This window comes from Ailuropoda melanoleuca, chromosome 4 (assembly GCF_002007445.2).
Source record: "Ailuropoda melanoleuca isolate Jingjing chromosome 4, ASM200744v2, whole genome shotgun sequence".
Taxonomy (NCBI): domain Eukaryota; kingdom Metazoa; phylum Chordata; class Mammalia; order Carnivora; family Ursidae; genus Ailuropoda; species Ailuropoda melanoleuca.
The window spans coordinates 129,038,749-129,050,385 of record NC_048221.1 but is presented as its reverse complement, the minus strand read 5'-3'; the positions used below and the strand labels follow the sequence as shown (position 1 = coordinate 129,050,385).

Below are 11,637 nucleotides of genomic sequence, written 5' to 3'. Positions count from 1 at the left end.
AAAATAAATAAATAAAATCTTTAAAAAAAAATGAAATTTCTCTAATCAGGGTTCACAAACTGGTTCTGCTGGCCAAATCTAGCCTCCTGCTTGTCCTTTCCAGGCAGTGCGGTAGTTTGCTTTTCAATTCTGGACTTTGATAACTTAGATACAGCATATTCTCCAGGTCCCCCCAGTTTCCACCACCGCCCAGTGTTACACACAGTTATGTGACCTGGGGGACCCCTGTGGACACCTGAATTTCCAGCCTTGGAGTTCTACCTCTCATGGGGAAACTGAGACCCAGAAGGGAGGGTCTGCCGAAGGCTGGGCGGCTAGGAACCGGGGGGGCCTCGCCAGCAGGTCTCCAGCCTCCTGGTGTAAGGCTCCCCTCCCTTTGGCTTACTTCATCTCCACACCACTTTCTTGGAACTTTTGCTAAAGTCAACAAACATATGTGCAATCTCAGCATTTGACAAAGAACTGGCAAGAATTTGCTGGGGTGGACTTTGTAATGACAGCAGTAGATAATAGCACGTTCTTGTGACCTTTCTCTTTCCTTTCGCCCCCCCCCACCGTCTTCCGGGCGAGGCCGACCTCACGAGGCTGCTGCCATCAGGCAAATCTCATGCATAGAAGGAGAAACATTTTTCCACTTCTGCCCATTGCTACTTCTCCCTTCTCATCAAATGGCTCTGATTGGAAGCTTTCTTCACATAATAGCTATAACAGTCAGTGATTTAGATGGTGTCAATGGGCATCTCTTCCTTCTGGAAAAATCCTACTTGTTAGTCAAGGCTCTGCTCGAATGTGACCTCCTGTGTTAAGTCATCTCCACCCTTCATTTACATATTAGTGATATTGCAACCCACCTGTGTGTGTATGTGTGTGTCTTTATGCAATGGTTCTATGCCCCACTTATCTTTTGGGCCCTTACTTCCCCTCCACGCACCCCTCCCCGATCTGTGTTTGCTGAATTAAATTGAGAGGACTGAGGTTTAATATGAGAGTTCCAGAGAACAACCAACAGCCCCTGCTTTACTACCAAAATTGGGAAAGGACTAGATTTTGATTATTTTTTAGGAAAGGAAAATATGTCACCATGCAGAAAGGCCAAACAGCCTCTACTGTTCAAGAAAATACCTCCCGGTGTTGGGATGAGAGTTGGACATATTAGGGAGGGGGCTGCTGCTTTAGTGGGGGCAGATGAAAGGCATGGGGGTGCCTGGCCTGGAGAGCAGTGAGGGCAAAGCGGGTAGGGAGGCTCCAGATTGTCCCAACCACAGTGTTCAGCTGAGTGTCTGGGCCCTCTGAAACAAAACCCAGCCATGAGTTTGGCACAAATAAAAGGAAATCAAACTCATAGGAAGATTGACAGGCTTCAGGGGGTTCATACAAAGTGACTCCCTGAGATGATGCTTGAGGGAGTAGCCAGGGAGCCACATGAACTTGTAGACATTTTATTTTATTTTTTAAAGATTTTATTTATTTATTTGATAGAGAGAGAAAGAGCACAAGTGCGGGGGGGAGCAGCAGAGGGAGAGGAAGAAGCAAGTTCCCCCACTGAGCAAGGAGCCCAATATGGAGCTCGATCCTAGGACCCCAGGATCATGACCTGAGCAGAAGGCAGACGCTTAACTGACTGAGCCATCCAGGTGCCCTGACTGGTAGACATTTTAGAGCAGTTCCATCTAAGAGATGTGTGGTGTGAACCACGTGTGTGATTTTTTTTTTTTAAGACTTATTTATCTGACAGAGAGACACAGAGTACAAGCACGGGGAGCAGCAGGCAGAGGGAGAGGGAGAAGCAGACTCCCAGCTGAGCAGGGAGCCTGATGCAGGACTCGATCCCAGGACCCTGGGATCATGACCCTAGCCAAAGGCAGACACTTAACCCACTGAGCCACCCAGGCACCCCACGTGTGTGATTTTTTAAAAAGATTTTATTTATTTATCCGAGAGAGAGAGAAAGAGAGAGAGAGCACAGAAGGAGAAGGAGAGTGAGAGGGAGAAGCAGACTCCCTGCTGAGCAGGGAGCCCGATGTGGGGCTCCATCCCAGGACCCCGAGATCATGACCTGAGCTGAAGACAGATGCTTAACCAACTGAGCCACCCAGGTGCCCCCATGTGTGTGATTTAAAATTTTCTAGTTGTCACATTAAAAACCATAAAGAAGTAAATTAATTTAAATTATATATCCAAGTATATCNAGCCGGGATCATGCCCTGAGCCGAAGGCAGACGCTTAACAGCTGTGCCACCCAGGCGCCCCCAGTCTGTATTTAGACTCCATAAAATTTCCAGCAGGAAAAAGTAGATTCACATACCTAAGTTGTTTCAAACATACATAAAAATTTCCCACTAACCGAATTAAATATCAGTTTTTAAAAAAAATTTTTTGTGGTCCATATCAATATTCATTCGATTCTTTCTTTTTCCATCATTATTGAGATATAATTGACATAAAACGTTGCATAAGTTCTAGGTGGACAAGTTTAAAGTGTTGATATGATACAGTTATATACTGCAAAATGACTACCACCACAGCCACAGCGTTAGCTAAGCCCTTGATGACGTCACGTAATTACCATCTCTTTTCCAGCGCGAGAACATTTATGCTCTACTCTCTGAGCAACTTTCAAGTATTAATACAGTATTATTAATGACCGTCACCGTGCCGTGCAGAAGACCCCTAGAACTTGCTCATCCTGTAACTGGAAGTTTGTACTCTTTGATCAACATCTTCCCATTTCCTCCACCCTGAATATCAGTTTTTCTATTTCAATTTCAATTAATTAAAATCATATAACATTAAAAACTTAGCTCTTCAGCAGCGTGAGCAACATTTCAAGGGCTCAACAGCCACACGCAGCTAACGGCTGCTGGAACGGGGCACGGCACAGTTTCAGAGCGATTAGGAGCTGCCCACTGCCCACTGCCTACTCCCCTTGACCTGGCCTTGGGCTGGACAGACAGTTGTGTCTGTCTGGTCTGAGTTCAATGCCCACATTCTGAAGTTTAACGGTTTAGCTATGGTGGTTCTCCAGTGAGCCCAGCCTTCCCTGTCTTTGGCCTGGGTCCCATTGGACCACATGCCCAGGATGGGAGAGGGATGTTTTACCTGCTGTTGCTCATAGCTGAAGACCTCAGAAAGTAGCTGGATGGCTCAGCTAGGTAACTCATGGCTGAATGGGCCCAAATGGACCAAATGGGACCACCTGGGTTTTCCCACATTGCAATTGCATGAATGGTTTTAGAAGAGCCTTTCCCTTTTCAAAACTCATTGCACTGAGATGGAAGGTTGACAATATTCCTAGAGACTTTAAGCTACTCCTTAAAGTGGAAAAAAATTTAAAAATCAGATGCTGTCAGGAATGTCTGTGGCCTTGCTGATTCCCCGTAAATGGTTATTGGTAAATAAATCATTATTACTTCTAATTATACCAGAATATCCAATAATTGCTTTCTGAACTGGGGAAAAAAGAAGATGATTTTTGTAGTTAAAGTTGTTTTACATTTCTGTGTATTATATTTAGGGCAAAAGAATTCCATTGTTATGTAAATTAGTGAGATTGCATAGCTTTTTATCTCTTTCTTCAAATCTCATTTAGAAGTTGTTATTTAGGGGCACCTGGGTGGCTCATTCCTTAAGCATCAGACTCCTGATCTCAGCTCAGGTCTTGATCTCAGGGTCATGAGTTCAAGCCCTGGTTTGGGCTCTGTGCTGTGAAGCCTACTTGAAAAGAAAAAAAGAAGTTACTATTTAGGAAGGAATTATTTTCTTAAGTGTATATGAAAATAGTTGTATGTGTGTATAAATATCTATGTGAAAAAAATATATAAATATGTATGTGAAGAATTTCTAGGGGCGCCTGGGTGGCACAGCGGTTAAGCGTTTGCCTTCGGCTCAGGGCATGATCCCGGCATTATGGGATCGAGCCCCACATCAGGCTCCTCCGCTATGAGCCTGCTTCTTCCTCTCCCACTCCCCCTGCTTGTGTTCCCTCTCTCGCTGGCTGTCTCTATCTCTGTCGAATAAATAAATAAAATCTTAAAAAAAAAAAAGAATTTCTAAATCTACTTGTAAAGCTCTAGGGTTTGACATCCCGAGAAAAAAATCTTAAAATAAAAATAGTCATAAAATGCATGCTTTTTAACTAGATTTTTTGTAATCATATATACACATATACTATGTGTGTATGTGTATATATATATATATAAATATATATATATTTCTTTTTTTAAAAGGAAAGAAAACCCCTATTAAGATTGCCACAAGGTGGCGCTAAAATCTAATGAACATTCCAGTCTCTGGTCTTGTCTGGGAGCAGTTGGGGGGTGATTTACAGGATCTGTAGGAAACACTGGACAAGACAAAACAAAACAAAACAAAAAACACCCCAAATAAATTAAACTGAAGATTGGAGATAGATTTACATCTTCCTTTTGTCTGAGGGATCATTTCCCTCTCTCACTGGTGTAGGTGTCTGTCATACGGTGAATCTATATGTTAATAAAGCCAATTTTTAGCGTGATTTCTTTTCATGGACCAATCCCTGCCCTTGCCCTTCAGTGGGAGTGTCCTGTGCAGGGAGAGGGGACACAGGGAGGAGCCTGTCTGGCACATCACCTAGTTTGGAAAAGTTTATCCTGTGAGTGGTGCAGTCTTCGAAGTAGTCCATTTCCACAGAGTTTGTCAACGTATCGGACATAAAAATGAACACCATGAAAAGAACTTGCTGCAGAACACGGATTTTTCTATTTGTTTACTTTGGCATATTTACCAACCGAGTATTTTTAGAAATTATTGCGATATTCAAGTTCAGGCTTGGAACACTCATATATTATGTCTGAGGGTCAGGAAATGAGTGAATTGAATCCCTCTTCCTGATTCTTTGTATTTCAGTTTTTCAAAAAATACATGGTACAAAGTTTTGTTTGATATTTTCTTAATATTTGAAGTTTAAGGGCACAGCCAAGATTCCTGAGCTATATTAAGATAAAGGAAAGCCGTGTTTTAACAATACAGCTATAAAAGGTTTCGACTAAAACAAGAAAAATTTAGATAAGATTTTTCTAATAGGCTAACCAAAAAAAAAAAGAAAGAAAGAAAAAGAAAAGTTTCTAAGCTAATGATCAAAAAACCCCGTATTTTCTCCTGTGGTATCCCACTGTGGAAAAATGATTTACTTGTTGACAATTTGGTTCCTTAGATCTGAAAAACAAAAACAGTGAAGATTATTCAGTATGAGGGAAGCCCGTTTGGATGTTTCAGTACGTTGCCTATAGGACAGGCTCTAGGGATTAGGGCACTACTGTCTTATTTGACTTGGTATATCTGTGGTATTCCTGTAGAGACCCAGACCTCAACATACGAATCACATGTGAAAACACGACAGCGACAGCTTAGTTACAGATGCCTGCATGGGCTTGGTTGGATGGCTGTTAAGGCAGAGCCTGGAATCTGAGGTAGGAGACCCCAGAAAGTTCTGAGTTCCTGAGCTTTTAGGTGAATTCTCCAGTCATTTACTGATTCTTTCATAGGGTTGGGCATTGTGCTAGTCTTCAAGATGTTGAGGTAAGACAGAATCCTGGCTCTCCACCAGCTTCCAGTCTTAGAGAGGGAGGCAGAAATATGAGGCCATACCCACATCATAATGTGGGAGTCTCTCCTTTGCTAAAAATCCAATAAGCATCCCACGGCCTCTATGATGGATATGGCCCAATCAGCGCGTAGTTGGTACTTTAACCTTCCATGATTGGCCTCGACCTGAGTTTCATCTTTCTCTCTCCATCAAATGCAGTCACACTAAGCTAGGCCCTGTTTTTAGAGTTTATCTTATTCTTTCCCACCTCTCTTGTTTTTTTCACTCTTCCTTCTTGGAGCCAGCCCCCCCCACCCCCCGTCCCGTCCCTCTCCTGTCTGGTGAAATCCTTTGCGGAGGTCCTTCTAGATCCCCCTCTGAGATAGATGAATCAAGTTCTGGTGTGTCCCCACCAGACACTAATTTGCTGTGTCCTCATCTGCAAGCTCCCTGTCCTCCCTTCTCTGTCCCCTGCCTCAGGCCTCATCCTCTTCTTGCCTAGTGGGGTGGCAGGTTGTTGGATTTTATTGTACTATTTACATCAGACAATTCGCAGCCTGACTACCAGGATCCGAATTAATCATGCAAACCAGGGCTGAAGCTGCGTTTTTCTGCCTTGTAACTTCCTCCAAGTGGACATAAAGTACTGCAACAGCCGCAGCCTTCCTTTTTCACGGTCCCTCCTTCCCCAAATCTTCATCTAGAGATGGGGGTGGGGGGTGTATGGAGGGGTGTGTGTGGAGGAAGAGGGGAGGCGATAGGACTTGGAAGAGCTGCAGGCTAGGCCCAGGACCACCCAGCTCACAGTCAGCTCTTGGCCTCACGGGTCCAAACCTAGTGCTGTCCCAAGGAAGAGTCCCCGGGTGGGGGAGTTGGGAGTGGCGGGCGAGACGAGGGAAGGGGCCTCTTCTGAAAGGAAATAACAAAAGCTTCCTTGGAAACAAACGTGTGTGTGTGTGTGTGCGTGTGTGTGTATGCGCGTGTGCATGTGTTTATTTAAAAACAAAACCGCTTAAAGGGGCCGCTCCCTCCCCCCAGAGGTCCGGCCACCGCTGGGAGTTTGCACGGAAGCGGGACGATTTTGGGTGGGAAGGAGTCGCCAACGCCCCACAAAGCGCTGCCTTCTCCCGGAACCGCTCGCCCAGGCCCCGCAGGATCCAGGCCGCCAGCTCAGGGCCTTGGCCCCGCGCGCAAAAGACGCGGCAAAGGCAGGGGGAGCACTGCTACGGCCAGAGCCCCGCAGCGCCAGCGGAGGCGCAGACTCCCCAGTCGCCGCCTCTCCCAGCCCCGCGGCCTGGGCCGTCAATCACGCTCGGCCGGCCCCGCCCCTGGGCTGCAGCGGGTGGCCAATCAGAGCCAAGCTCCGCAGCGATGAGCTCAGTCGGCTCGCTTCCCATTGGGCAGCTATATTAAGAAAGTAGCCGAACTCTTTAAATAGCGGGCGCTAGGGCCGCAGCCCGCATCTGCCACCGCAGTCTGGCCGTATTCGAACGCTCTCCTGTACCCAGGGTGAGACCTACAGAAACCGAGGAGGGGACTAGGCCGGTTCCGCCGTTCCAGCCACCGTTTGCGCACAAAGGCGCGGACCCCAGGCCCGGGGCGAGAAGAGCGGCCACCGCCCGGGAGCAGCGCGGAGACGCACAGTGCGCCCTATGCCCCCGCGCCCCCGCCGCGGCAGCCGGAGCGCACCGAGAGAACGCGCCGCCGCGGGGCCCGGGTGCAGCTAGCGACCCTCGCCCCCAGCGCGCAGCCCGAGGTGAGCAGTGAGCGGCGAGCGGGACGGCAGCGAGGCGTTCGCGGGCCCCCTCCTGCTGCCCGGGCCCGGCCCGCTCATGGCGGCCATCCGCAAGAAGCTGGTGGTGGTGGGCGACGGCGCGTGCGGCAAGACGTGCCTGCTGATCGTGTTCAGTAAGGACGAGTTCCCCGAGGTGTACGTGCCCACCGTCTTCGAGAACTATGTGGCCGACATCGAGGTGGACGGCAAGCAGGTGGAGCTGGCGCTGTGGGACACGGCGGGCCAGGAGGACTACGACCGCCTGCGGCCGCTTTCCTACCCAGACACCGACGTGATCCTCATGTGCTTCTCAGTAGACAGCCCCGATTCGCTGGAGAACATCCCGGAGAAGTGGGTGCCCGAGGTGAAGCACTTCTGCCCCAACGTGCCCATCATCCTGGTGGCCAACAAGAAAGACCTGCGCAGCGACGAGCACGTCCGCACGGAGCTGGCCCGCATGAAGCAGGAACCCGTGCGCACGGATGACGGCCGCGCCATGGCCGTGCGCATCCAAGCCTACGACTACCTCGAGTGCTCGGCCAAGACCAAGGAGGGCGTGCGCGAGGTCTTCGAGACGGCCACGCGCGCCGCGCTGCAGAAGCGCTACGGCTCCCAGAACGGCTGCATCAACTGCTGCAAGGTGCTATGAGGGCCGCGCCCGCCCTGCCTGCCCCTGCCGGCGCGGCTCCCCTCTCGGGCCCTACCCCCCTCCCACCTCGAGCCCGAAGAAGGGGAGACCCGCGCCCCCCCAAGGACCCCACCGGACTGCCTGACGTCTGCCTTTCGGCCCGGCAGCTGTGACCCGGGTTGCTCTGGCTCTGGCGCCGAGAATCGGCGTGGGAGGCACTGGGCGCCCCCTTTCCAGTGTCTGTGTGCGTCCGGCTGTGTTGCACAGGCCCGGGCGCCTGCTGAGTGCCAAGGGTCCCCCGAGCACCCTTTTCTGAAGAGCCAAGCCCCTTCAGAGTGTGTGGCTGCGTGTTTGTTCGATCCCCCCACCCCACTTTCACCCACCCCCGCCTCTGGTCCCCGGAGAAGAGCTTGGCGCCGGGGTGCCGCCGCGCCCCATCAGATGTTCGCCCAGAACCCAGCGAGCGCCTGCTATCCCTTGTCTGTAACATAGACCGCGGGAACTGCGGGAGGGGAGGGCTGGGGAGGATGGGGTGTTATATAAATATAGATATAATTTTATTTTCGAAGGTAGGATGGTGTTATTTAATGGTGGTGGTGGGTGGAGTGACAGGGCGCCAGAAGAGCTCCGGCCCACCCTGGGTCGGGCGCCCATCCAAGCATGAACAGGACTTGGCCATCTTTCCAACCCCTGGGGAAGACATTTGCAACTGCCGTGGGCCTGAGAGGACACAGCTTCCAGACTCTCTCCTCTCCTGCAGGCCAGCCCCAGGCGAACCCCTCACCAGCCCTGGGCAGGAGGAGGGAGAGAGTGCTTTGGGTCGTTTTTTTGCCATAAGCGAACTTTGTGCCTGTCATACAAGTGGAAATTGTTCAGTCCAAGAAACTGATATTATTTGATTTATTTAAAAGCTAAAACTTGTTGGTTTTTTTTTTTTTGGAAAGAATTCTTTGCACAATTGTTTTATTGTTTGACACTTAATGCACTTGTCCTTTGCATAAGACAGTAGCATTCTGACCACCCTTGTACGCTGTAGCCTCATCTACTTCTGATGTTTTTTTAAAAAAGATTATGACTTTTAAAAAACAAGAAGAAAAAGAAACCACTAATTTCTGTTTTGTTGAAAAAAGTGGCAACACTGTTTTGCAATTTTATTTGTGCAGGTATGTGCAGTATTTTGATAAAGGGCAGTGACAAGTATTGGGACCTATTTAACTCCCCCCTCCTTTTTTTTTTCTTCTTCACAAGGCAGTCTCGAAAGCTATGTGAAATTTACTCTGCATCTCTGTCCAGAGAATGAACCTGCCCCCAGTCTCTCCTTTCTCACCCTCCCTTCCCCACCCAGTGGTACTTCTACTAAATTGTTGTCTTGTTTTTTTATTTTTTAAATAAACTGACAAATGACAAAGTGGTGAGCTTATGATGTTTACATAAAAGTTCTATAAGCTGTGTATACAGTTTTTTATGTAAAATATTAAAAGACTATGATGATGACATTTATAAAATGGCTCCTGTGATTTAATAGTGTGCAAAAATTTATCCTCTTGAATTTGGGGCAAGGGGAGACTTATGCTAGGCAAGATACTTTCTTGTCACCACTGCATTTCCCTGATAGTGTTTGTGGTTAGATGAGGCTGAAATCCCTTGTGGGTTGTGTGGGGGTTGGGTGGCCATGGGAGACCAGTCACTCCCATCCCAGTCCCATCCCAGAGAAATATGACTGGGGTACCCAGGCCCCCAACGCTCAAATCTTTGACCTAATGTGTACTGTCTGTATGTTTTTAAAACACCGTGTCTAGGTCTGTGGGGCCTTTGCTTCCTACTCCTTGAAACTTGAAAAGTTATCATCTGTGCATTTTTTTTTTTAAAGATTTTATTTATTTGACAGAGAGAGAGACAGCCAGCGAGAGAGGGAACACAAGCAGGGGGAGTGGGAGAGGAAGAAGCAGGCTCATTGCAGAGGAGCCTGATATGGAGCTCTATCCCAGAACGCCGGGATCACGCCATGAGCTGAAGACAGTCGCTTAATGACTGCGCCACCCAGGCACCCCCATCTGTGCATTTTAAATTTAGGTAACATTTTTTGTTGTTAATCACAGGTGTGGGGCCAAGCTCTCTGTGTTACGTCCTCAAAGGCTTCCACAGTACCCCATAAGATTGTAGGTTGTTACTTTTGGGGCTGGAGCTCCGGGGTAGAAGTGGGGGAGAGCCGGAATCATAACTTGATTCTTCAATTATCGAACTTCCATCTGAGTGTGTCTGTATGAAAGCTAGAATGTTGTCTTCTAACTTCAGAGAATGGCCACATCATGGACAGAACCCTGGATGTTTGGGGTGGCTGTTATTTAACGTTGGGGCAGCCACATTTTGAGATTTAATCACAATGAGCTCCAATTTCAGACTCTTAGCCAGCTGCAGGGGGTCTCAGAACCAGTGGGGGCAGGGGTCAGGGGGCAGGGCAGAGTTTTACTTGGAGAGGACATTAAAATCCTGCTCCAGGCGTGGGGGCTCAAACCTGCCAGATCTCAGCAGCTGCTAGGGAAAGTGGCTAATAGTGCTCCCTTCTCCCTGTGACTTAAGATGTATGGGTTTTGTTTTTGGAATCAGCACTTTCTGGCTTTCTAGCATTCAGCTGCTCTTTCTCCCTATCTCCCCCTACACCCCCGGGGCAGACGGAGTCCTTTCCTTTAGAAGTCAGTTGCTTTAAAGCTTGAGGCTTCAATTCCCTGTCTTTCCCCCAGACTCCCAAAGGCTTCTGTTGTGTGAAGCAAACCTGGTTGCTGATGACCTTTCATCCACTTAAACCTGGCCAGAACAGGGCCTCCTTGGCAGCCAGGCCCATCGGCCAACAGAGGGGAATCGGCTGGGCTTCTCCTGAGTGCAGTGTGGGAGAGGGTCCACCCAGGCTGGCTTCTCCTCTGAGCCACTGCCTCCCCTCCTCCTTGGCCCCTCAGCTCCACTCAAGCTCCATCCCCAGAACCTACTTTTTCTTCTTCGTTTTATTTTTTTTTTATNACCTGGCCAGAACAGGGCCTCCTTGGCAGCCAGGCCCATCGGCCAACAGAGGGGAATCGGCTGGGCTTCTCCTGAGTGCAGTGTGGGAGAGGGTCCACCCAGGCTGGCTTCTCCTCTGAGCCACTGCCTCCCCTCCTCCTTGGCCCCTCAGCTCCACTCAAGCTCCATCCCCAGAACCTACTTTTTCTTCTTCGTTTTAAAGACAAAACTTCCNGAGGAGCCTGATGTGGGGCTCGATCCCACAACGCCGGGATCACGCCCCGAGCCGAAGGCAGACGCCCAACCGCTGTGCCACCCAGGCGCCCCTCTTCTTCGTTTTAAAGACAAAACTTCTTATTGAAAAACAAAATGTTGATTTGCAGGTTTTACAGCTAGCAAATCCCTCTGTACCAGGGAGTGCTGGACTCTGTGGAGAAGAGCTCAGGCTTGGGCTCACTGCCCAGGACTCAGCTTTGTACCCAGCCAAATGCCTGGAGACCCAGCCCTTTGAAAGGGCCTTTTCTGGGTTTCCTGCCTGCTCAAATCTGCCTGGTACCTATAGCTGTCTGTGTTTTTTTAATTTTTTAATTTTTATTTTGGGGAGCCAACCACCCAGATGACGCATGGCGGCCTGAGTTATGCTTGTTTTAAAATGCATGGCATTTAATAATCCTGCCG

General features: G+C 49.0%; 1 protein-coding gene and 1 long non-coding RNA gene across 2 annotated transcripts; one reads left to right on the top strand and one right to left on the bottom strand.

Moving 5' to 3' along the window:
* Window positions 1-7,013: 7,013 nt before the first annotated feature.
* On the top strand, window positions 7,014-9,470 carry RHOB (ras homolog family member B). Its single transcript, XM_011219432.3, has one exon. The coding sequence runs from the start codon at window positions 7,396-7,398 to the stop codon at window positions 7,984-7,986; it is 591 nt and encodes a 196-aa protein (XP_011217734.1). The 5' UTR covers window positions 7,014-7,395; the 3' UTR covers window positions 7,987-9,470.
* An 843-nt stretch (window positions 9,471-10,313) lies between these two features.
* Window positions 10,314-11,187, bottom strand: LOC117801805. The gene is made up of 2 exons (XR_004624519.1): window positions 10,983-11,187; window positions 10,314-10,770 (listed from the first exon to the last, which is right to left on the bottom strand). It is a non-coding gene; the product is annotated as an uncharacterized LOC117801805 (long non-coding RNA).
* Between the last annotated feature and the right edge of the window lie 450 nt (window positions 11,188-11,637).